Genomic DNA, 26,832 nt, shown 5'->3' on the forward strand with positions numbered 1-26,832 from the left:
ACTGACTTTCTTCTTTTTTTACTTTAATTTTTTAAAATTAAATATACATAACATAAAATTTACCATTTTAACCACTTTTAAGTATACAGTTCAGTGGCATTAAGTACTTGCACGTTGTTGTGCAATCATCACCACCATCCATCTCCAGAACTTGATTCATCCTCCCAGTCTGAAACTCTGTGGCCACTAAATACTCCCTTTCCCATCCCAACCCCTGGCAACCACCATTCTACCTTCCATCTCTATGAATTTTACTACTGTAGATATTGTCCTTTTGTGACCAGCATTTTTGACTTAGCATCATGTCCTCAATGTTCATCCATGTTGTAATATATGTCAGATTTTCTTCCTTTTTAAGGCTAAATAATACTGCATTGTGTGTATATATCACATTTTGTTTATCCATTCATCTGTTGACGGACACTTGGGTTGCTTCCACCTTGTATTAGCCTGCTAATATTCTATTAGGGCTGCCATAAAAAAAGGATACCTCAGACAGGGTGGCTGAAACAATAAACATTTATTTTCTCACGGTTCTGGAGGCTGGATGTCCAAGATCAGGGTACTGGCAGAGTTGGTTTTTCCTGAAGCCTCTCTTCTTGGCTTGCGGATGGCTGCCTTCTCACTGTGTCCTCACATGGCCTTTCCTCTGTGTGTGTGCATCCCTGATGTCTCTCTCTCTCTCTCTTTTTATAAGAACACCAGTCTTATTGGATTAGAGCCCCACCCTTATGACATCAGTTTACCTTAATTGCCTCTTTAAAGGCCCCATCTCCAAATTCAGTTATATTAGGGGTTAGGCTTCAACATATGAATTTGGGGGAGACACAATTCAGTCCATAATATACCTCCTGGCTATTGTGAATAAGGTTGTTATCAATATGAGTGTACAAATATCTGTTCGAGTCCCTGCTTTCAATTCTTTTGGGGGTATATATCCAGCAGTAGAATTGCTGGATCATATGGCAGTTCTATTTTTAATTTCTTGAGGAACTGCCATACTGTTTTCTTTAGCAGCTGCATCATTTTACATTCTCATGGCATTATTTCTTAATTTTCAGAATAGCTTTGCTCTTTTTGAGAAGTCACTCTGATTTCCAAGGTCCTCCAGTAGGAAGCTTGCCTGGAATCATTCTTTTTGCCTCCCAGATGCTTGGTTACTAAACCTTTCCAGAAACTTGGTGCCCTTACTCCTTCTGTACCTCCTGTCAGTAACCTCTTGCTCTTGCTTCCGCATTCAGCTGCTGGGAAAACATCCCAGAAAGGAGGGAGAAACTGTAAAAAATGGCCTGGTCTCAGGTAGATGCTTCATCTGAGCTGTGGGCTCTCAGGCAGCAGCTCCTGAGCACAAAGGAGGTTTGTGCAGACCTTGCCCGGTCTCTGAGCATGACAGAGGAGGGATCCTGAGCCTGCTTAGGCACCTGCCACTTTCAAACTGGCCGAGAGACAACACATTTAAGATGTTCCTCAATGAACATCTTTTAAAACATGGCTGTAGATTCATATTTACTCACATCAACAGAATGAATGAGGGTATGTGTGTGGTAGTGGGTGTTGTGTGAGGGGAGGGGTTAGGTATGAGGAGATGTTGGGGGTAGGTGTTTGTGAGGTAAGGTGTGAGGGTGTTGGGGGGGTAGGGGTAGGTGTGTGTGTGGAATAGGGTGTGAGAATGGGAGTTGGGTATGAGGTTGTATGTGGAGGGGTGTGAGGTAGGGGATAAAAGGGATGAGTGTGAGGAGTAGGAATGAGAGTGTATATGGGTGAGGTGAGAGCGTTTAGGGGTTAAAGTGTATGTGTAGAGTAGTTTGAAGGTACAGAGGTTGGTCATGGGGCTGTGGAAGACAGAGTGAAGGTATATATAGGGAGGGAGGGGGCATGTGTGGGATAGAGTTGGGGGTGTGTATGGAGTAGGGTGTGGTAGTTGGATATGAGGAGGGTAGGGTGTGTGTGTTTGTGTGTGTGTGTGTGTGTGTGTTGGAGGGTCATAGTAGGGGAAGGACCAATAGTTCCAATCCAGGTAGCCACCCCTGCCAGGTGCCCAGTGGGTGGAGGAGCTGCTGAGGCCTGCAGAGCTTTCCCGTTGTGAGGGAGCAGGGGAGCGGCACCCAGCCAGGGACTCAGGCATGACTCACTTTCACCTGGTCGGGGGAATTAATTTGCTGGGCATCTGCATCAGGGCAGGATACGTGCGTCAGTCTGTATGACTTTGTTCTTGTTAAGAACCATGGGAGAAATTTACAATGAGAAATGAAGGGGGTGGGAGGGGAGGTTGTGCTGGGAGCTATGAAAGATAAATTGCTTCTCCCTCAGGGGCTGGGTCACACTGAGTGACCAAGGTCATCTCCTTCGCTCCCTCCACTCTGTTCTTGATAAAAGGTAGCTGTAGCCATCCCGTGTGAGAGAAGTAACTTCAGGAGACATGCACACACACCCACATGCAGATGTAGATAAGGGAGCCCTGAAGCGCCTCCCAGATGCCGGCGGCCTCTGCAGCAGTAACTCTTTGTGCACTGCGGTCTGCTGCAGTCTGCAGTGGAGGGATGCTGGCTTTCATGAATGGTAGCCTGGGAGGGGCCTAATGTCATCCGCTCCTGATGTCAGCACAATGAATGAAACCCTTGCAAAGCGTAAAGCCTCAAGCACCCGGGAAGTAGATACCTTCTCAGATTGGTTCTCCTGGTGCAGCCTCTCTTGCTGACGAAATCATCAGTGCCATGTGTCACAGATAATCCATATACGTTAGGATTTAAATGAAGCAGAAACTGAGGCTGCATGTGGAATAATGCGTGTCTGATTCTGGCACAACCAGCTCGGCCTGAAGCATCGGTGGCCACAACCCTCTTCCTGCCAGCGCTGGGGAAAGGTGCTTTTGAGAGCTACGGACCCACTGTTGTGTGTTAGCCATCTACTTAGCTAGCCTGATGTTCTGCTTTTGCTGGCAGAATTCCTTGCTGAAGCTCCAAGCCCTGGAAACTGATCTGTGCTCTGCATTTTTGACAAACCAGGAAGAAGCTGCTCAGGTGCATGGAGTCAAGGACCTGGCCCCTGCGTCCACCCAAAGTGTGCCTGCTGAAGGGGCAGATGCTGCAGGTAAGAGGCTGGGCTGGGGACGTCCTTATTTGTACTCTCAGGATAGTTCAACCTCGTGCTGCTTCTTCCTAAACCAGGCCCCCTGTGGGAAACGGTGCCTGGTGCAACATGAGTTACAGGGAGAAGCTGAGAGGGAGCAGGAGGAATTAAGATGTGCTGTAACATAGAGCCTTCTCTCCAGCTGTGGGCCAAGAGTCAGACGGACATAACTGGGTGTCAGGTGAAAACCACCCATCACAGCTCCTAGTCTTCGTTTTCCTATTTGGTCTCCTATGACAAACAAGTGGTGTGCTTATTTTATGTCACTGGACTTAGATAATCTGTGCTGTCTGGAGACTCATAATATTTTTGAGGTATTGAGGGATGGGGGAGTTTCAACATTGCTGCTTCCTTTCTTCTATTAACTGCTTGTAAGGTGATCCATCAACACAGGGAAAGTGGAGGTAAGTGGTGTAGCTCATTCTGATCCTATATTGTCTTGTCCCGTTTCATTTTTTTTAGCATTATTTTCTGTGTTAAAGTCTCAAAATTGGGTCTCATTTGTCTGTTTCTCTAGTTTTAATCCGGGAGATGGTAGTTTGGCTAGCAAGCAGAAGGCAAACTAATGATCCCAGGAAGACTTAGACAGAAAAGAAACGCTAATTTATGTGAATAGAAGTGAGAGCATAGCTTATCTTGTCTAACACAGATGGGTCAGAGGTTTGCAGACTGGTTTCTGGATGGATGGTAGAAATAGGCTTAGGTGAGCCTGCTTTATGTGGTATCCTTTATCTCTAGAAATTGAAGGAAGGGATTTATAAAGGTAATCTATTTCAGTACCATTAGCAATAGTACATTTAAAACATTGCTGTTTTATTTATTTATTTATTTATTTATTTATTTATTGTGAGGAATATCAGCCCTGAGCTAACATCTGATGCCAATCCTCCTCTGTTTTGCTGAGGAAGATTGGCCCTGGGCTAACATCCGTGCCCACCTTCCTCTACTTTATGTGGGATGCCACCACAGCATGGCTTGACAAGCGGTGCGTCAGTGCGCACCCTGGATCCGGGCCTCCGAACCCTTGGGCCACTGAAGCTGAGCGTGTACACGTAACTGCTGCGCCACTGGGCCAGCCCCTAAAACATTACTGTTTAAAACAGACCCACATGGCCTAAGCAAGCAAGATAGTCATCTCCAGTGTTTGAATATATATGAATAATAGTGGCCAATACTAGCTAATAATAGTAGCTACTATTATTATTGAAGACTTCCTATGATCCAGGCACTATTCTAAGCACTTTATATCTATTATATTAAATCCTTCAACTAACCCATGAAATAGTACCATTCATAGTAAGGACACTGAGGCCTCGTGTGACCCTGCTGGTAGGTGGTAAATTATTTCCCCACGGATGCAGGTGGCCAGTGACTGTCCTTGTTGGCTGGTGAGCTCCCCTTCTCTGTTGGCCATTGTGTTTGAATGAGATGCGTGTAAAATTGGGCAGGAGCCAGTGTCAAGCCAATTAGGAACTTAAGTCAGATTATTAGACCATGCCCTTCTTCTTCCACCAATCCCATATTCTACCCTGTGTAAACAAACAACATGCAAAACACATTAAAAAAACCTCAAGCCAAATACAAAATTGACTTTTGTGTTATGTGATGTTTTGTACAGCTTCACAAGTATCTCCAAAGTGTTCAGTAAAATATTTGTTGCATGTTGGATATGGATATATATTTTTCTTTTTTTTAAATCATGACTTTTATATGTGTGTCTTATTCTTTCCAAAGGTCAAGAATAGTTTTACTTTTTCTCATTCTGAATGGACAGGATTTTGAACAAGCTTATTAACACACTCCTTGTAACATAGAAATACCTGCTGTGTTTATGTAGGGATTGGTCCCACAAAGGAGCCATCAATACATTCCATGTTAAGTGTCAAATGGCAGAAATGAGCAGAAGCGTCCTTACAGAGGACACTTGTGGGTTTAATGCTGGATTTTCCAAAACGTAAGTGAATCTGAGATGTTCCAGAGTCCTTCTTAGAGAGTTTATGAAAAAGAGAGGTTTTCGTTCTGTGTGTGTACACGTGTGTGTATGCACTAGACAAGAACAGCTCTTGCAAGTTTTCCAAGGTAAAACCCACCCTGATGTTTTCTGCCTTTGCACAGCTTATGAATAAGGAGTCTCATTTAGCTAAAATGACCACATGGGAGTTGATGTGGAGAAAGTGAAGAAGTCCCAGCCCCTCTGTTGGACATTATAATGCTTTATTTGACACAAGTTTCTTTCTAATTTTCCAATAAAACCCTTTGACACAATCTAAAAACCACCCACTAGATGGTTTCAGAGACCTAAGGAGTTTCTTCATTTGGCAGGGATATTGCCAAAGTGACAAGCATTTGGAAGAGGCTTTCACGATTTAAGTTATGGGCTAGTTTGGTCTCGTTGGCTTCCAAGACACACTCTTATAGGAAGGCCATACATTTTCTAATCCATGTGTCACTTGGAAGAAATTTATGCTCGTATTAGGGCCTGTGAATGGAATTCTGCAGTGCTCTTTGAACACCTTGAAACTGTAGTTTTTTGTGTGTAATTTCCTGCTGAGAGTGTGATTGCATAAGATTAGCACAGATGGTCGTAAGTCTATAAAAGATTACAGTAACAAAATTTTTTTCTCTTTCTTGAAGTCTAGCATCTAGCCCTGGGCCTTACATGTATATAAATATTCAGTTAGTAATCATTGATGTCAATAATTCGTATAACAAGGACAAAATCCAACAAATGATTTTTACAGGAATATCTAGATATGTTACCAATTAACCATTAAAAGCAAAAATTCATAAATATAAATTGATGTTACTTAAATAGGTTTCAAACTTTAGACTTGATTGGGACATGACTTAAGTCGTTTAACTTTTGTAGTGGGCATCTGAAATGATAGTCTAAGCAAAGTATTGTAGTCTCTATGTCTTGAGATCAAAATACTGGATTTTAACTTGGGTTTTTGGGTTACAAGGATAAGTCCCACCTAGTAAAATACTTGAAATGCTCCCTTATTCTAAAAATCCAATTATATACTGCACTTGCAGCAAGAACACATCTCATGGCACCCCTGGAGGGGCACTCTGTTCCAGATAGTGTTCCTGAACCTTTCCGTACATTATAGTTACCAGGAAGCTTTTCAAACATGGGGGTTCTCTGTCCTCACCCCTAGTGAGTCTAGGGTGGAAGTCCTGGAATCTTTATATTTCATAAACACTTCCGAGTATTAGGAACCATTGTTTAAGTGGACAGTGTCTTGAATTAGGAGAGAGAAGTTCAGGTTCTCTTTGACTCTGCTTCACTTCAATTTCCTCAAAGGGAAGAGGCTCACAGACCACATGGACTTAGAACTCAAGGTCTGTGACCAATGAGCTCAGTCCATTTACTTCAGGAGAAAGGTGCTCAAGCACCAAGTCTGCAGGCTGGAGAGGAGAGGGATGGGGACATGGACAGATCTGAAGGAGGTAGGGGCCCGTAGGGAAAAGTGATAGAGAGGGAACAGCTGCAAGGCAGCTTTGGGACTGTTCATAGGGTAACCAATGTCCCAGTTTTAGCACTAAAAGTCCCACATGCTGGGAAATCCTCAGTCCCAGACAATGCAGAACAGCCGGTCACCCTACCTGTAGGCAAACCACATAATGTGAGATGGAAACCCACACAGTACTTAGGCTCAAAATCTCTAACTGAATCAATAGCCTTGTACAGCTGAAGCGAATGTTTCCTCCATGGCATTAGTAAGCATCTATTGTGGTGGGTTGAATGGAAAATGGAATGAAGATTGTCTTTTCAACTGCCTGTCATTTTCACAGTGTGCACAAAGACTGTTGGACATTCCACGTGACTAAGCATAGTCACCTCCGTCCTGTCTGACTACAGGTGATTGATGGTATGGTGTTTTAGCAAAAGCTGTCACCAGAGATAACTGAAGACATATTACTAGAAATAAAAGTTCCAAAGCAATGCCTAATTAATTCTTTTATTCTAAAATCTTGATTTTCAAATTGAACTTTCCATTTGAGTAAGAGCCTTGTTGCTAATGTTGATTATTAGAGAACACTAATGTAGTACATTTATTTACAGTCTATAATTATTCTTATGAAGAATGATCTGCATGGTCTGTAGGTCTCTTCCTAATGTTGAAGTTAAGGTGGGGCAGAGTCAGAGAGAAACTGACCTTCTCTCTCATATTTCATATACTGTCCCCCTGACTGGAAGTTCCCAGCTACTTGGGAGTACTTATTAAACTTACACATGTCTGGGCTCCCCACCCTAAAATGCAAAATTAAAATGTCCTAAGTTGGTTGTTTTAAAGCAATGGTTTTCTTTTTTTTTTTTTTTTTTTTTTTTTTTTTTTCATCTTCTTTAGCATCCTATTTTTTTTTTTTTTTTTTTTTTTTTTTTACATTTTTATTGATATTTTAATGGTTTCTAACATTGTGAGATTTTGGGTTGTACATTTTTGTTTGTCCTTCACCCCATATATGACTCCCTTCACCCCTTGTGCCCATCCCCCACCCCCCACCCCCACTTCCCGGGTAACCACAGTCCAGTTTTCTCTGTCCATGTGTTTGTTTATATTCCACATATGAGTGAGATCATACAGTGTTTGTCTTTCTCTTTCTGGCTTATTTCACTTAACATAATACGCTCCAGGCCCATCCATGTTGTTGCAAATGGGACGATTTTGTCTTTTTTTATGGCTGAGTAGTATTCCATTGTATATATATACCACATTTTCTTAATCCAATCGTCAGTCGAGGGACACTTAGGTTGCTTCCACTTCTTGGCTATGGTGAATAATGCTGCAATGAACATAGGGGTGCATAAGCCTCTTTGGATTGTTGATTTCAGGTGCGTTGGATAGATTCCCAGTAGTGGGATGGCTGGATCATAGGGCATCTCTATTTTTAATTCTTTGAGGAATCTCCATACCGTTTTCCATAGAGGCTGCACCAATTTGCATTCCCACCAGCTGTGTATGAGGGTTCCTGTTTCTCCACATCCTCTCCAACATTTGTTGTTTTTTGTCTTGGTGATTATAGCCATTCTAACGGGCGTGAGGTGGTATCTTAGTGTTGTTTTGATTTGCATTTCCCTGATGATTAGTGATGTTGAGCATCTTTTCATGTGCCTATTGGCCATCTGTATATCTTCCTTGGAGAAGTGTCTGTTCATTTCCTCTGCCCATTTTTTGATCGGGTTGTTTGTTTTTTTGTTGTTCAATTGTGTGAGTTCTTTATATATTATGGAGATCAACCCCTTGTCAGATGTATGTTTTGCAAATATTCTCTCCCAGCTGGTTGGTTGTTTGTTCATCTTGATTCTGATTTCATTTGTCTTATAAAAGCTCTTTAGTCTGATAAAGTCCCACTTGTTTATTTTTTCTTTAGTTTCCCTAGTCTGGGTAGGCATGTCATCTGAAAAGATTCCTTTAAACCCAATGTCAAATAGTGTGTTGCCTATATTTTCTTCTATGAGTTTTATAGTTTCAGGTCTCACCTTCAGGTCTTTGATCCATTTTGAGTTAATTTTTGTGTATGGCGATAGCACATGGTCCACTTTCATTCTTTTGCATGTGGATGTCCAGTTTTCCCAACACCATTTATTGAAGAGATAAAGCAATGGTTTTCAACCAGGATTGATTTTTTTTTGGTCCCCTTGGGGACATTTGGCAATATCTGGAAACATTTTTGGTGTCACAGCTGGAGGGTAAGTGCTACTGGCATCTAGTGGGTAGAGGCCAGGGATGCTGCTGAACATCCTACAATGCACAGGACCACCACCTCCCACCCCGCACACACAGACATTCCCTCATCAAACTGTTATCTGGTCTAAACTGTCAGTAGTGCCAAGGTTTTAGAAACCCTGCCTTAAAGGCCTTTAAATGAATACCATCAACATTAGCTAAAAATGACCTCTTCATTTGTGCAGGCATTGTTACATGGATTTTCTTATTTTATCTTCACAACAACCCTGTGAGGTAGTGCCATTATTATCTCCAGATGAAAGATGAGGAAATAAACTTGGAGAGTTAATGTAGCTTGTTGAAGGTCTCACAGCTACTGAGTGGGGGGTGGGGGCAGGGTGGGAGGAAAGGGGAGGAGTAGAGGCATTTCCCCAGTCAGATTGCATAGTCTAAGTGCTTCACACTCTGTTATCTGCCCTCCTGCCTAAATGTTAAGTCCCCATAGTTCTAGTACTCGAGAATTTGAAATTAAGCCCATAGACCCTCTGTATAGACTCTACATAAATAATGTGTTTTGGAAGTCATTTTTTTATCCATCCCTGACTTTGTTTTGTCAGAAGAAACCTAGATTTGTAGTTGATTAACCTGTTGCAGCCCCTCTGTTCCTATAGTCATTTCAGCTCCTCTGATCTAAACCATCTCTAGGCCCCTGTGCCTTTCTTGATGTGTATTTACCTCACCTGCATAGTTGTATTCCAAATGGAGTCAAATAGTAGAATTTTATTTATAAATATGGACACAGACACTATACTTTTACAAAATGATACCATTAGGGGAAATTGGGCAAAGTATATAAGGGATCCCTCTATTATTTCTTACAACTATATGTGAAACTACAATGATGTCAGTAAAAAAAAAAATACCTAAAAAAATATGGACATGGGGGTGTTTTATAAAATAATTACAAAATAATTATGCTTGTTGGATTGTTTTCCTAACTCTTCCTACAGGTGGATGCTATTTGCTTGGCCTTTTTGTCATTTAAGTGCATTCCATAAAAGCTCCAAAAATCTCATTCCCTATCAAACTAATAGTTTAGTGCTTATTATTTAAGAGTAGATGGAGGAGTTTTCTCCAGCTGCGTAGCCTACTGGACCACAGTGAAGGTCATCTCCTGCTATTGAGCCTCCTCATGGTATGTGAGCTGCTTCTGTGTTTGCTTAGTGTGTTGCTCTTTGAAGAATATCATCTGTAAACTCAGACTCAACACTCTACTTCCTCTTCCATGTCATTTCAGAAATGTAAAATAAGATTAATCCAGGATCCATTTGCGAGGATTAGTACTGACGTGTATGTCCATTGTAAAGATACTAATTCAACCCTGTTCTTTGCTGCATGTTGTTAAGTGGATTTTGTATCCATTGCAAAACATTTAGCCCAACATCACTTGGTTTTGTTTTTAAAGAACTCTTGGTATGAAAACCATGCTATAACATTCTTGAAAGCCCAAACACATTATTTTCATTGGCTCTGCCTTGTTCAGAAACTTAGTTCTTTGCAGAACTTGATGTGCTAGTTGGGTGCTCTTGGACAGGTATTTGACCTCTCAATGCCTCAGTTTCCTTTTTTTAAGATGGGAAAAAGGATAGTATCTACTTCTTGCGATTGTTGTGGGAATGATGTAGCATAGTACATATGAGGCTCTTAGCACATCCCCAGTGGTAAATGCTCAATAGATGTCAGCTATCATTATTTTCTTACCATATTCAGAGCTTGTTGCCTTTCCTCCAGTTGATATTGCTTACATTTGTCTTTAAATATCTATTATAGTTTCTAACTACTTTCAAAGTGTAGAAATGCCGTTTACTACTGTTCATTCCCTAGGTCCGCTCTAGAGTCTTGCATATGATTGACATTACCCTAGTTCCCTTAAGCAAAAGGTATTTATAACAACACTAATCTATAGAGCTGATGGTTGAATAATTATCTCCTATTAAAATTGAAACTACATTTGTTACCATAAAATCTATCCATAACTTGTGACATAACTTGGCTGGAAAAGATCTTTACTGTTAATAATTTTTCTCTGATACTTTTATAACCATCTTCCTAGTCTCTGAAAGAGGGAGCTTCACATTAACCCCTTGTTTTCCAAATAAAGTATTTTTTTAAATGATTTCAAAATTCATAGATGACAGAGTAATTCTCTGAGGCTGTTTCTATAACTACTTTATAGAGAAGGAAAAAATCAGAAAAACTGCCAGGTGATTATTAAAACAATTTTTTAATTCAGTTTTTAAGTCAAGCCAAGGACTGTGATAACGTGCTTTGTTCAATTTATTCTCGCTACAAGTTTTTATAAATGAGACTTCTACATTTGAAGAGGCTCAGCTGGCCAAGGACATAACAACTGTGAGCAAGTGGCATCTGAGACCAAGCCCAGGGCTCTGACTCCAGAGCTCAGGCTTTTAACTAGTAGGCATATAGTCATGTTATTTTCTTTAATTAATAGATTTTAACCTAGTTTTAGGTTCGTAGAAAATTGAACAGACAGTACAGAGAGTTCTCATATACTCCGTTTCCCCTGCACATGGTTTCCTATATATTATAGTCATTTTAAAATCTTTCTTTCTGGTTATTCGTTCTTCCATGCTTATGGAGAGTACAGTCTGGAAGTGACCAGACAGCATGTCTAGATACTTGTGTCTGACACTGCTCTGGACACCCCCCAGGCCCAGGGTGGACAACCTGTCCTGTCTCTTCCAATTCTCTGAGAATCATACTTTTCTCTGGCTCTGTCTATGTGGAGCCGCGGGTCCAACTCCTTTGACTAATTTTTCCCAACTGACATTGGAGGAGCCTAGTAGAGATACAGCCCCCATTGAAGGTTGGAATCTCCTTCAATAGTCTTCCTGTTTGCTTTGTATATTCATTTTTCCTTCTGCTTCACAAAGCACATCTGAAATGAAAACTGTTTTGAAAATGGCTCTTGTTATCTTAATAGCAGATTTTTATCAGCTGTACCACTGAGGTGATCAATTGTGCAGGAATTGATTAGAAGACCTGGGAGTCATTTAGGCTGAAAAATGATCAACATCACACCACCCAGCTTTCGCTGTATACCAAGAGGAGGCTTCCGAATCTTGAACACTTATCATGGATGATGCTTGCTCTTTCCCCAGCCCTACAGCTCAGGCAGAGCTCTGTAATCTGAGTATTTGACTCCACTTTTGTGACACAGAGAGAGAAAAAGATGGTTTCAAAGGTTAGACACTGTTCAGTGGTCATTTCCCAACTATTCTTTGACATTTTGTGTACAGGCAAAGGAGTAAGTCTTGAATAATCAAAGGAAAAGTGAAAATATTCATCTAGTCACCTGGTAGATTTGTCTAGAAGATTGTTTCTCCTTTCCTCCCCAAATTGGGCTTTTGGTTTGGTGATGTATAGAAATTGCCTCCAAAAACATGGATTATCCCTGCCTCAGATGTTTTGCTATAAAGCAATGCAAAGAATGGATTTCTTCCCTTTCCCAGTATGACAGAGATCTGAAGATCTCACACCTGTCCTGAGCGTGGGTCATGTTACCGTAGCCCACAGTTCAGTTCTGATTTAGGGTGGAAGTCACTAATATCTGAAGACCCCAGTCTTCCATGGGCTAGAAGTTTACTTCGACTGTACATTTCCTCAGAACGAACTCAACCTTTGTCACTCTGCCTTGCCTTCCCTCTCACCCACCCCTACCACCATGATGTCCCTTCGTTTTTCTTCTTTTTCTTCCTCCACAGATTTTGGCTGCTTCTCTTTCTCACTCACTACCTTGTCACTTTGCCTTCCTCTGTCTCCATTCAATCTAGTGGTCTTTACTGCCTCCGTTCTTTCCTTTGGGACTTTCTTTTGCTAAGCTAGTTATGGTGTGAAATTAAAGCATATTTAAGATATTTATTGCCTTTCATCTAGACACTTAAATTTATTGAATATCATTATAATACTGAAAATTTGGGTGAGTTCAAACTGCTTACACTTCCCAAAATGGTATTGTAAACAACATGTTAGCCAAATGACAATGTGATTTTTGTTGTTGTTGTTGGGCCTTTGTTTATATTACCTTTTTTAAACTGAAGGTCATTTCTGCCTTATTCTTACCATTGAGACAGTGAAAATACTAACAGAGAACTTTGCAAGTCTTTTCTGAAAGTATATAAGGTATTATTGGACTTTTAAAATAATCAGTGACAACATACCCTGAAGATTTATATTTCTGCAATTTAAATGTATATTTACTTGGTAAAAAGTGTTGCATATTTTAGGTCTAATAGTAGTGACTCAAGAAAAAAGTATTCAAAAATTATCCTATAATTCTCTAGGGACTAGGAGTGTTGAGATTAAATTTATTTTAAGAACTGTTAAAAAATCTAAAACCTGGATCTGTCTTTACCAATGGAAATTTAATTAGAAGATTGTAACCACAAATTCAGAGGCAAGGAATCAGTTTAGATCTGAGCTGAGGCTTCTTGATCCATGTAGTTTTCTGGTTTTCAGAAAGGATTTTGGAATTTCTCATTGCTCAGCTAATCCAGTGCCCTAATCTATTGGCCATTCATTTTAGTTGAAATCCAAACATTGGCTCCTTCAAAATAAAAATGAGGCTCACTGTACTGCCCCCTATTGCAGAAGGGGGATTTGGGGAAGTGCATGCTGAGATGGAACCCAGATAGACTCTGTCTCCTGAGCTCCATACCTACCCACATCCAGGTCCTACTGGGCACCCCTACCTGGGTGACCAAAAGTGCCTCTTAACTCAGCACATCCAGAACTGAACTCATCTTTCCCTCCTGCAGCCGGCCTCCCTCCTAAGTTCCCTAACTAGGTAAAAGATACCACCACACAGACAAAACAACAACTAACATTTATTGGTGGATTATTATGACCCCTCTCTCAGGCACTCTCCTAAGCACTTGAAATTCCTTATCTTTTTTTAATTCTCAAACAATTTATGAGGTAGACACTGTTGTCATTCTCACCTGAAATAGGGCTTGGCATGCAGTAGATGGTCAATAAACATTTGTTGAATGAATGAATTCCTATTATACAGATGGGAACACTGAGATTGAAAAAGATTGAATGATGTGTCCCAAGTCACACACATGACAAAACTGGGACTTGAATCCAAGTGTTTCTGAACCTGTAGCCCATGCTTTTGTCCATTGTGGCAAACTGCCTCTTGAGGTCTGCAGAGTGCCTGTCATAAAGCCCAGCCCTGCTTTCAAGGTGCACATTTCCCAAGCCTCAATGTCCCTGTTGTTTCTTGTGGCAGTCCACAGAAGCTGGCATGCAGAAGCCTGCTTGGAGTGCCAACCTTGCCCCACTTGGTAACTTGGTCAGCTTCACCAACCTAGAATCCCTCTTCATCTGTCCTCATTCCTCCCCAGCCCATCCTAACCCTGGAGGTACCGCTTCTCCCCTCTCAGCAGTCTCTGAGCAAGCAAGCTCATCTGTTTCCCCAGCCTTAGTTATTGGGATGACTTCAGGCTTACCCATTTCTCTCTCTCTTGTGATCCCGTAGCTAACCCCTTAGTGCCTTCAGGTGCTCAAATTCAGCATACCTAAAACCGAATGTATACGCAACGAACTCATTGTGTATCCATCAGATGTTTTTGAGCTGTTCCTTGTTTTTGTTTTGGTGGCCCTCTTTGCATGAGGCTGGCCGAGAACTCTGATGCTTGAACCTCATTAGAATCATGGACATGCTTTTGGCTCATTTAGCTTTTAAAAGCAAGAAGGCTGACATTTTGGCATTTGGGCATGTACCTGAATGCTACCTATAAGCCCACCATGATGGGCAAACCCAAGAGTGCAAATTAACAAATCCACAAGACTTATCTAACTTATTACTCAGTTAGATCTCAGCAGTCCATCTCAACTGGTCGCGATAGACATTTATTTAAATTTTTAATTGCTTTAAACACTCACATTAGAAAGATATATTTTTTAATCTGCCTGACTCATGTAACAGCTGTAATACAGCCACTGCTGCAGCCTGAGGTTGCAGCCAGATCAGAAGTAGTCTCTTGGCCTTCACACACTGATGATGATTATTTTTCTTCTGTGTGTTCCTTACTGCTCAGTGCGTGGGCCACCAGGGTCAGAAATCTGGAGTCTTCTGCCTCGTGCACTGGTCAAACCCTCCCTGAATGGAGTTAACATAGTTTATACCACCTTCCCTGCTGTATTTAAAATGGAGATCATATAACTACCAGCCTTATGTGGTTGTTATGAAGATTAGCTACATGCAAAAACTCTTACAAGTTTGAGAACATAGTGAGTCACTCCGTAAATATTAGATATGATTGTTATTCTTATTTATAAAAACTGGTAGGAGGGACAATATGTTAAGGGATATATTGGTTCTCATTTCCCATATTAACCCCATAAGGACTCCTAGTGTAATTGGTGTTCAATAAGAGAAGATAAAATTCAACTACCTTATTTTGATGATAATAATTATTAAAATGATGGTTTTCTTGGTTACTGTGTTTAGCAGTTTCTATGCTAAATGTTTCACCAAATATACTGCACAAAGGATGCATGGGTGAACATTGTTAGTTTTAATAGGAATTTATTTTAATGTGCATTATTAAAAATATGTAGCTAGCATATCAAATTCATGATTTCTTGGCCATTGAGGTCTAGGATGAAGCTGAAATTTTAAAAAACTGTAAGTTGAAATTTGTCTATCTAAAATGCATAGTAAATATATCTAGTAAATATATAAACTTATATAAAATATGTACTTTTTAACTCTATATATAGATAGAGTAAAAAAAACAGGTTTATGTGGATATGGCAAAAATTCTGTAGAAGATAGTTTTTTGTTTTGTTTTGTTTTTTGGTGAGGAAGATTGGCCCTAAGCTAACATCTGTTGCCAATCTTCCTCTTTTCGCTTGAGGAAGATTGTCCCTGAGCTAACATCTGTGTCAGTCTTCCTCTATTTTGTATGTGGGATGCCGCCACAGCATGGTGTGATGAGTGGTGTGTAGGTTCGCATCTGGACCCACGAACCTGCAAACCCCAAGCTGCCGAGGCAGAGTGCGTGAACTTAACCACTACGCCACCACACCAGCCCCCAGAAATTACAGGTTTATTTCATTTCATCCTCGCTTAGTCTTATGAGGCAGGCACCATTATTCTCCCCATTTTACAGATGAAAAAACTAAGATTTAAAAAGGTCCATTATTTCTGAAGCACCTCTTAACAAGTGGTAGACCTGGGGTTCAAACTCACAATCTTTGTTCTCCATTGTGCTGCCCCCGGGGTTGTTTTTCATTTCCCTTTTCAGAATGCTTTTTTCCTTTTTTTTTTCAAATTTTTATATTAACTTTTATTTTTTCCTTTCTATAAAATTAAGACATATTCATTACAGAAATTTTAGAAAATACAAAGAAGGAAAAGAAAATTTTTTTCATTGCGGTAAGAACACTTGAGAGCTACACTCTTAACTTTTTAAGTGTACAATACAGTATTGTTAACTATAGGCACAATGGTGGACAACAGATCTCCTTTTACTTTGCTACCACAGCCCTGTGAGATGGGCCAAACCAGGACACTGAGAGAATTTGGGGAACTCTCTTGAGGCCCACAAGAAAGTGTAAGAACTACAAGATTCCTGGCTCCCAGACCTCTTCCTCTAAACCATACTGCATCACACTATGGGCCCTGGCAGGCTACCCCTTCCTTTGGAAAAAAAAGTGGTGTGCCCCCAGAGAACCACCCAGAAGCCACCTGAGTTTAATATTGCCATAAGCTTCTCCCTGTTGGGGAGCAGGGTCTGCAAGCAGTGCCCTGGGCTCTGTTCCCAGGATAGCAGCAGTGACGGCTGGTTCTGAATCTATGCTGGCCTCTTCTGAGCAAGGAGCTCAATAATTCTGTCTACACAAATGCACACGCATATAAATGTGCCAGCTGATTTAATTAAGCCACTTTTCAACTCAAATGGTGAGTTTAGACAAAGAACTGAAGCACTACCAAATTACCAGTTTTTGACTCTGTTGCTTTTCAACTGGTTGCTTTGGGATCTTTCTGGCTCACTGCTTCCTTCAGCGGTAAATTGGGGAGAAAGGGGTGTCGGTATGTTAATTAGGCAGCACTGGTAAATGATGCGAGTGCCCATGGAAAACAGATGCCATGTAAATGGAGGTTTACAGTTACTATTGCAATGCAGTGCAAACAGAGCTGTTCATAATGATCTGTGAGTCTTTGAAATTCTATTTAGAAAATACTCTGTGGGTTTCAGAAGCTGAGCTCTTTTCTTGCCTCCACTTCACAGTCATATGGCTGGGAACCCAGGTACCTCCATTTTGGCATTATAAACCAGCACCAAGAGACTCAAGTTGGTTTTGACCCTGAGGCTACAGCTGAGCTGAAGGGTTGAAGGCCTCACACCTTTCCCATTTCAACAAAAATATGCTGGTCCCAGGTGCTTGCTAAAGATTCTTTTCTTCCCATTATTACCAAAAGATACTGCCTAAAAACAGGTAAAGTGAATAAAATGCATTTCTTCTTAGAGTCTAATGGTTAAGAAAAGGATTTGGTGAGGAACCCATACACCCCCTGGAGAAATTTAAAGGTCATTGTCAGTGTATGCTGTGATTTATTGGTTAGTAACTATTACTATTGTTACTCCTTAGGACTCCTGACAAACTGCAGTGTTTTCTGGGTAAATTATTCTTAGCAAGGGTGTTGCCTGTGGTGAGTTGTGTCAGTCACACCAGCACACCTTGCCTGTGGGCCTGGGGACTGGACTTCCACTGGCTCCAACACTTCCCTAGCCCTCACTCCGTCTATTTCTGACCAGACTCAGTCACTGGCAGAAGTGCTGTCAATGAGCTTCAAAGGCACAATAGGAGGCGTTATCCACCCTCCCAGTCTACAGCCCAACAGGGGAGAAGCCAACTGAAAACACATGAGGACCTAATCAGACCTTTGATGTTACACAAAGCAATTAATTGCATTTCAAGCTCTAGAGAACATGAGCCATTCTAAACATGATTAAGATTCATCCGGTACCAAATTGTGATAAATGTTTATTTTGGAAAAGTGGATTGTCAGTATTTTCAGATTCTGCTTTTCACCCAGGAAATATTTGTTTTCCCTTTTCTTTGGGGTAGTAGAAGTAAGGGAAAGCCTTGGGTTGTCCTGACTTGTTTGCTGGGCAAAATTGAGAAGGAGTTTGTTTTCGCTGCTGCTCAAATAACTCTGTACAGAGCCCCGTGATGGAAAGACTCTTGTCCTGGCCACCCTGACTCAGTGTCCTAATGTTCCTCACTCCCCTGCCCTCACCTCCATAGCACAGGGGTACCCACCTTCTGGACTGACCCAGAGGTGGGGAGCTAATGAGCTCATTTAAAAGGAGAATGATCATAGTGAGCATTTAGGCACAGAGCTGCCTGGCTGGGGAGAGGGTTTAGAGCAGGTTTTCTTTTTAGTTTTTGTCCAGAATAAAATACTACATAAAGTTTTGGAGAAGAAACAGAATCATTCCTGATTCTACCTTTCTTGTATTTGCTATGTAGCTTCTTTGATTTTTTAGTGCATTTATTTGTACACATAAATGTATGCTTTTATATAAAATGGAGTCATTACTGTTTTGTTATGATATCCGTGGTTTTCATTTAGCATATTGTGAATGTCATTCCATATTGATAAGCAGAGTTCTCCATCATTTTTAATGACTACTGAATAATTTTCTGTCTCAGGACTCCTCTCTTCCTCTTTTGTTTTCTCCTCTCTCTTCCTTCACTAGCAATTCTGTTATCCCTGTTCTTCCGCATAATCTATCATCTTTTGCTCCAGCTCCATTTTATTGTTTTTTTCCACTCTAACATTTTGTAATATACCCTCCCTATGCAATAATGAAATAAAGAGAGGATTGTTATACTTTTGGGCTACACTGACTCCATAACTCAGACCAAAATAATTTGTGTTTCCTTTTTTTTTTTTTTTTTTTTTTTTTTTTGGTGGTGGTGGCTTTGTAATATTTTCTATCCAGGTTCTGTGAGAATAAACATGACAGTATTTTGAAAGCCTTTCATATCCCCAGAAGGAAGAAATGACAAAGAGGCAAGACAGTATAATGAATGTTTATGATCTTTATTTAGGAACATGACAGTCTCAAGCCCTCTGTCACTTCTGAGTCTTGATGATTTATCTTGTTTCCCCAGACCCTGCGCCAGGCCACAAAGATGGGCAGAATGAAGCAGACAGCACACCAGAAGACCTCCAGTCTGTGGGGACCAGCAGGCTGCTCTATCACATCACTGATGGTGACAACCCGCTGCTCTCACCGCGATGCTCCATCTTCAGCCAAAGCCAGAGATTCAACTTAGACCCTGAATCAGCCCCTTCTCCACCCAGCACTCAGCAGTTTATGATGTAAGAAAACCTTGTTTTGTTGTCATCTTCATTTCATACAGTTTTTCAAATACTACGTTTATAAACTATAATGAAGTATGTGTCTGAAATAGTGCAAACATGCCTACCAAATACAGTGGCAAGACCTGAACGATAAATGGCCAAAATCGGTGTACTTTCTAGTTGGGATGCTGTTTCAGGCCTTCCTGTCTCAGGAGGAAATGGTCGTGAGATACAGGCTACCCCAGGGCTCACATGTTTAACATTTTTGGTGAAATGACCAGAGTCCTAAGTAAGTATAGGTACATGAAAATATCAGGAATATCATTCTCGATGAGCTCCATATTCTTTCCATGTCCAACAGTGGGCTCAATGGATAGACTGTGGCAACACTTGGGAGGTGTCTACCTCAATTTCTTCTTAGATTCGAGAAAAGTGGTAGCTTACAATAGCTGCCCTCCCCCCTCCCAAAAACGTGTGGAACTCTGTGTTTTTTTTTCTTTAAAGTTCCACAAATAATTTTGATACATAGCTAAAATGAGCCTCTTTTGACTAAAAATATGTGCAGGGAATTCTTAGTTTCTCCTTAATAACTCCTGCTGTTATTCATGAATTTATCCAAACCTGGGTCCATGGACTGTCTATTGATGAAATTGAGTGAGGTAGTGAATTATTGCTATTATAAAATGTGTGTCATGTGAGAGGGTGAACATATTTTTTGGAGAGGGGGCCCATTCCTTTCATCAGATTCACAAAGGCTCTGTTATGTCAAGAAAAGTTAACTACTCATCTATATCTTCCTTGAAAACGTTGGTAGGTGGGGCTCATGCAACCTACTGAGGGTAACACCACAACAATGCTCTCTTTTTAGTCTTAAATTGGTCTCCTCCAAGCTTTATGAAACACATTTCCTGGACTAATATTCTGACATTTGTACACTAAAGTCCCTGATGACGTTTGCCTGTAATAGAGTTCTGTGATCAGGGGTCTCCATTAATAAGCAGATGCTACCATAGTAGACTCATCAAATAATGAACTGCCCTCTGGACTTCTCTGATAATCCAGGAAGCTTAGTTTCTAGACCAGCAGCAGTGTTTACTGGAATACCATTGTTTTTGATGATTCTTTCCCTCCCTGTAATCATGGCAGGCCCCGAAGTTCTTCACGGTGCAGCTGTGGTGATGGCAAGGAGCCACAGACGATTATCCAACTCACCAAACATATCCAGAGCCTCAAGCGGAAAATTCGGAAATTTGAAGAAAAATTTGAACAAGAAAAGAAATATCGGGTAAGGACCCCATGGTTTGAAATAAGAGCAGATTGTGTCAGAGGTATGTGGGCTTTTCTGTCCTTTCTTTTTGGGTACCCCCATGTGCCAGGGGACAGCTCTGTTTCTATTGACCAACCCAGGACCTATCATAAATTGAGTTCCCATCCTGAATCTGTCTTGTTCTCACATGCTGTCAATTGATCTCTGCTACGATATTTCCTAGTAATGGATTACAGCTTTTATTTCCAAACTGATTTGATTATTGATCCCCCCTTTTTTACCCAAGGAATCTTACTATTACTAGTGTCCCTGGGACTGAAATTTGGAAAGCTTTTGAGTTATGTTCTTGTTTTTTTCTTTAACTCTTTTGCATTTGCATTTTGATAAGAACCTATTAAGAACCCAAAGGGCAGAATCTCTCATTGTGGAACAGAATGAGGGAGAGAGAGTTTTCTTTGACATTAAAGTACTTCCTCGTTGATGGATAAGGACCTCTTATGGCCTCTGTTCAGGCCATTCATAAGAAAAAACCCTGATCCATCATTTCCCGTTGGAAAGACACCAGTCTGCATGCTGGTGCTGCAGTGTTGCAATCATAAACCTTTTCTTTTTTTACATAAGAAACAATAGTGTCAGAAGTAAGTGTCCTAATGGCCAATGCTAGTTTTATTTATTCCTAATGGTGACTATGGCATAGAGAAAAATCATATTCATGTAGAATTGCACAAAGATATTGGGTCATTGGCAGAGGGCCCAGAACAGCTTGTTGTTAGAATAAAAGAGAACAGGAAATAATGTCTCATACACCTTGAAATATTTAAAGGCTCACCAAGCACTTGGTAGAGAGGCAATCAGCAGGCCCCTGTGAATGTAGGATAAGTTCTGGGGAGGGAGGTAAGAGCGGGTTATATTCTACTTCTCCGTTCTTCCTGTCCTGTGTTTCCTACAGTGGCTTCAAATGCACTAGAAGTAGGGTTTAAGGAGTGATTTTTAGCTTTGCAAAATGGTAAAAAAAATCAGATTGGTTTTCAAGACAACCTTAGTTAAGGTGTTGAAGATTCTTCTTTTCCTTGAAGTCAGGCGGTCACAGCTACTTATTGTCTTTTATAGAGCAGGAGGGTTCTCTACACATTGTGAGTATAGGCCTTTATTTTACAGATAAGGAAACTGAGGCCCAGGGAAGACTTATAACTGGCCTAATGTAGTTGTGTTCTATCAGCTCAGGCTTGGGTGGTATATTAACGATGAGTAGGTTTTGTAATGAAGGAATAGGAGTAAAATTCATAAATGTCCACATTTTGAAAACTGCAGATATCCTGAGAGAAGCTGATTATCCTTGTTTGCTGCTGGAATGTTAGATGCCCTCACATTGGAAACTGTAGGGTAACACACAGGGGCTCCATTCCCAGGGCCTATTAATACTTCTAACCTGGCAGTTCTCGAGTCAGACTGTCCTGGATTTGAATCTAAGCACAGCCGCTTAGGAACTTTTTGACTTTGGACTTGTTACTTTACCTTTCTGAGTCTCAGTTTATCCATCTGTAAAGTGGAGTTAATATTAGTAGTGACTTCTTAAGTTTGTGAGTATTAAATCAGGAAGTGCATATATAATGCTTCTTACAGGTTTGGTACAGAGAAAGTAAGTGGTCCTAGACATTATTAGCTTTTTAATCTATTTGAGTGATATTTAAACAGGCTATCCCATGGCAGCCTCTGCCTTATGAGAAAATGAAGGAAAATTGTACACATTAACTCTTCATTGGATTTTTCTACCTGCAGTCACAAACCCTGGATTACCCTCAACTATAATAGCCACCCAGCAGCTGCCTATTTTGGAAGAGAACTCCTGGCATCTCCTGCCTTTGTCAAGAGAAGGTTTAGAGCCAGAGCAGACACATGCCACACAGTTAAACACTCACACATGCAGGTGGATGGATTTGGGAGCAGTAGAGGAAGAAGGCTTCGTGTTCACCACTGCCTCAGTGTGTATAAAAGTATTTGGTGTAATCAGAACCTTCCACGTCTCAGGAAACACGGCTTTCTTCCCCTCACCCTTCCTGTCAGGGTGTCAGGCTGTGGTGAGAGGTTTGACATGTCAATGGGCTTTAATTGGTTGCTGTGTGTAAGGCTTTCCTTCTTGGCAGCCTGACTGTGGAATTAATAGCACTCACTGCTAATTTTTGAATCTGAGCTCCTGCTGGGCCTTGGTGCTAGCCTTAGTACAACATACATCTTTCCCTCTCTGTTGAAAGTAACCATTTCACATTCCTATCCAAAACCGTGTTTATTCCCTACAATTGATTTTACATTTAGGTATCATTACGCTCATGGAACTAAAAAAGTCTGTTTCAGCCAGATTTCCACTTTCAGTGGAATTAAAAAATGTTAGAATTAGAAAAGATCACCCAGTCTTATTTCTTATTTGACCATTGAAGAAACTGAGGCCAGGAGAAGGGAAGTGACTTCTCCCACTTCCCCTTGCAGTGACACAGCAAGGAATCGATGTAGGTCTTTTAATTTCTAATCCAAAAATCTTTCTAAAGTGTCTTTTGAACTGTTTTGGCAGACCACAAATCTGGTCCAGTGCTACCCTCAGTTATGTGACTTGGGATCCCCATTATAATTGCACTGAACAAAATCTACACTGTATGATTTCTAGATGTATGGCCCTTGGGGTCTATTAAACTGGAATATTTCAGTTCAGCAGTTAGAAGTCTTGAAGATCCACAGCTCGTACATGAAAACTTTCCACATAATTTGAGAGCTGCCATCCTTGTAAGCTTGATTTAACCTCTTTTAAAAGCTCCCCCAAGAGTAGGGAAATAAAAAATTCATTTCACTAAAATGATTTCAAGCTTTAACATATTTTATCGGAAAATTCAGCCTTAAATTTCTCATAAGTCCTATTTGCAGTAGTGAAAGCTCATTTCTTTGGTGGTCATTGGCTTAGGGTCTTAGGTTTTTATTTTTATTTTTGACAGTATTTCAAAACATGGCATTAACTGTGTGGAGCATATCCAATGAAAAAGATGTGTTCCAGAGAACAAGATGTGTTTTCAGATCAGAATGAAGAATACTGGGAAGATTTTGAGAAACCAAATATAAAGCATTGACTGTCCATATAACCAGACTGCTACTCAAAGCCAAAGTGCTAAACTATATACCAGGGAAGTAGCACAGTACATCATTCTAGCCGACCATGGGTAGTACCTGGCTAAGCTGTTTTGGAGGTGGGCCCCTGTGTCCCTGTCCATGGTCCTGAAACCTGGGCTTCCCTTCTGGAAACCATAGCATCCCATCTGAGCTCTCCTTGGAAAAAATCACTGTCATTTTCCTTCAATCTTCTTTTCATCTTAAACAATTAACATATCTAATCCCGTGTACATTTGATGATCCTGTCACATAAGCACTGATTTTTCCTTTGAACTTGAGAGAAACACATTCCTCTCCCTATGCCTCTTTCTTACTAACAACTTACTAATGTTACATGGATTTAGTGGATCCTTAAAGAAACATTGCAGAGCCCCTAGATGTGGTCACTAGCAATGCACACATTTCTGGCTGTTATTATGATGTTTATGATCATGTCATCTTGAGAATTCTCATATAGTTCCTTGTATATCCTCAATTCAAAGTACTCATTAATCTTCTTGAGCCTGCATTTAAATTATCAGGTTGGCCTCAACTTGTTTAAGAAAGTTTCTTACTGATTTATGGGGGTGGAGGCTAAGTATGTTTGGTTGTCCTTTTCTCCTAGTTTCTCTTTTCTGTAGAAAATACACTTTTATGCTCTGAGAAGAAATCCAGAAATCAAGGTGAATGCTTTGTATTAACAGAGTCATATCCTTCTAAAATATAAAATATATTCTTATTGCCACATCCAAGTGTGATTAGCTACTTGGTAGGACATACATACTTACACGTATGTTTGTCTGTGAAGAAATATTCAGGATTCCTTTGAAGTTCTGGTAGCAACATTACTGCCATTATCACCACTGCCAGTAGTAATAACAATAGTAATATCTGTAATTCTAGATAACACATCTATAGTGTTTAGCATGTGCCTGGAACTGTTTTTAGTGTTTCACATATATTAAATAATTTATCCCTCACAGCAATCCTATGAGGGAGACAGTATTATAATCCTCATTTGATAGATGAACTGAGGCACAGAGAGGCTAAATAATTTTTCCAAGGTCACTCACTTATGATTAAGTTTTATTTTAATGTTAGCCCAGTAGGATATTGAATCTATAAATAGTGAGAGGATTAGAAATCTGGGTATTCCACTGACATACTGACTTTTCAGACTATTTTTAGGTTTTAGAGATCCTGGGGTCTCCTTTCTTCAGCTTGGAGGACAGGAACTAAATCTTCCAGTTTGTCAGTATTCCCAAGGCAGGCTGTGGTCTTAAGCCATGTATGTGAGCACAGGCAAGGGAGTAAGTGCTGGTTTGTATCAGTGCAGTCATCTACATTGATTAAAAGAATGGCCTGGCAGTGAGGTATGGGGTGCAGGTGTCCCACAAGGTGATTGAGGGTTAGACTGGAGCGACACTGGCCTGGTTAGGACTATGTGAAAAATGCTGGGTGACCAGACATGTTTAGAAACAATGCTCATGGCGAGGATGAAAGTGTGGAGGAGGTCAAGAATGTTTGCTCTGTTTTTCAGAAGCAACTCCAACAGCTGGAGTTTTCATGTCTGAATTTCTCTCCCAGCTTAATATGTTTTGTTCCTAAACTGTTGTTGGCTGTTTAAAAATTTTGTTTTTCCTTTTCTCTCTTTCTCTCCCTCCCTCCATTCCACCCCCATTTTTCTCTCCCTTGGTAGCCTTCACATGGTGACAAGACTTCTAATCCTGAAGTTCTGAAATGGATGAATGATTTGGCTAAAGGTCGTAAACAGCTCAAAGGTAAATGCCAGCGAAGGGTCTCTTTTCCCAGAAAGGAAGCAGTTAAAATAGTGATAATGTGCTCCAGGGTGTTTTTGATTCTTTTCCACCTGGGTCCTCTTTAAGCTTATCTCCCGCATAGATTGGAGGCCCTATCTTGAAATAGAGAGTCCTGTGTCCCCTTCATTGTTTGGCCCCATTTAATAAATCTTATAAAGAGACCGAGGAACTCCAGACTCCCAAGTGGAATGATTCACTTCAGTGCCAGGAACACCTCAACGTGTGGAGTAATAACTTCCCTGGGTTATTGGATTCTTGAATGTTAGAAACAGAAGAGGCCTGAGCAGTCATTTATTCCACATACGTCATGCACAGATGGGGACATCTGTGTCCAGAGAGAGGGAAAGGTTACATAGCTGGGAGGTGGTGAGCTAGGTGTAAAACTCGGTTCTCTTGCCTTCTAATCCAGTGTTCTTCTTTCTCTGTCTCTCTAGAGATGGTGGTGGGAATATTAATTAAGCCTAAAATCCATTTTAAAGGACTATGGTTATTTACCAATAAAAATTTATTTTCTTCTTCTCCTCTCCACACTCTTATTTCAATATGTAGAGACATGGGTGTTTTTCCAAATTTCTAGAAGCATGGTGATAAAGAACTGGAAAGGAATATTAATTCAGTGGTATTAAACTGTAATGATGTAGCAGGTTTATAAAATATGCAGTGTTTAAACACCACACCAGAGTCTAACTAAAAAAAAAAAATCATGAAACAAAGAAAATGAGCTATGTAATTGAGAATCAATATAAATGGCATCATTCAAATGACCAGTCCCCTAGCATATTCTGAAATGTAATTCCCTGGTAAGTCCCAGATGGCTTTTTTTTTATTTTTAATTATGTAGGTTTATATAAAGCCAAATTGCAATAATGGTGATTCCTGGATTTTAAAAGCTAGCGTTAGACAAAATTGTGAAATCTGTCAAGTTGGGGCTAGCACGCCCATCTCTTCTTTCCCATCCCTCCTGTATTTCCTCATATGTCCGCATGTGTAATACCTTCCAGAAGTACTTGCATTTCCACTGGGGCTCTTAATGACTGCAAACCTTTCAAAATCCAAGTTAATGAATCTTTGAGTCTAGAATCTCAGGTTCCATGGTAGGTAATCGGTGGAAACTTTGGGGCCAGATACCACTGAACTCCAGAACTCCTCCTCTGAAATCTAAATCACTGAGTTACCCCTACACATGATCCTCCATCTCCATGAGATCCCAGCCTCTAGAGTCCTCTATTTTCACATCTGAGTGGCAGCCTTATTAAGGCTGCCCTTGCCCCATGGAAAGGCATCATCAGCACTGTTCATTTCCACTGACTTGGCATCAGGGGAGGGAATTCCTCCCTTTCAGCTCTCTGCTCTTATTAGGACCAGTGAGTCCTCCTTGCTCATGGTAACTCATGGCAT

General features: G+C 40.6%; 1 protein-coding gene across 3 annotated transcripts in view; it reads left to right on the forward strand.

Annotated features, from left to right (window-relative positions):
• The window catches only part of FAM13C (family with sequence similarity 13 member C), a 113,274-nt gene that overhangs the window by 69,915 nt on the left and 16,527 nt on the right, over nt 1-26,832 (forward strand). For all 3 annotated transcript variants that reach the window (XM_058543406.1, XM_058543404.1, XM_058543405.1), the window contains 4 exons: nt 3,006-3,090; nt 19,023-19,233; nt 20,362-20,500; nt 25,314-25,395. In XM_058543406.1, the coding sequence (XP_058399389.1) occupies nt 3,006-3,090; nt 19,023-19,233; nt 20,362-20,500; nt 25,314-25,395 (517 nt within the window). The remainder of the gene's footprint in view (nt 1-3,005; nt 3,091-19,022; nt 19,234-20,361; nt 20,501-25,313; nt 25,396-26,832) is intronic.

Source organism: Diceros bicornis, chromosome 6 (genome assembly GCF_020826845.1).
Source record: "Diceros bicornis minor isolate mBicDic1 chromosome 6, mDicBic1.mat.cur, whole genome shotgun sequence".
NCBI lineage: Eukaryota > Metazoa > Chordata > Mammalia > Perissodactyla > Rhinocerotidae > Diceros > Diceros bicornis.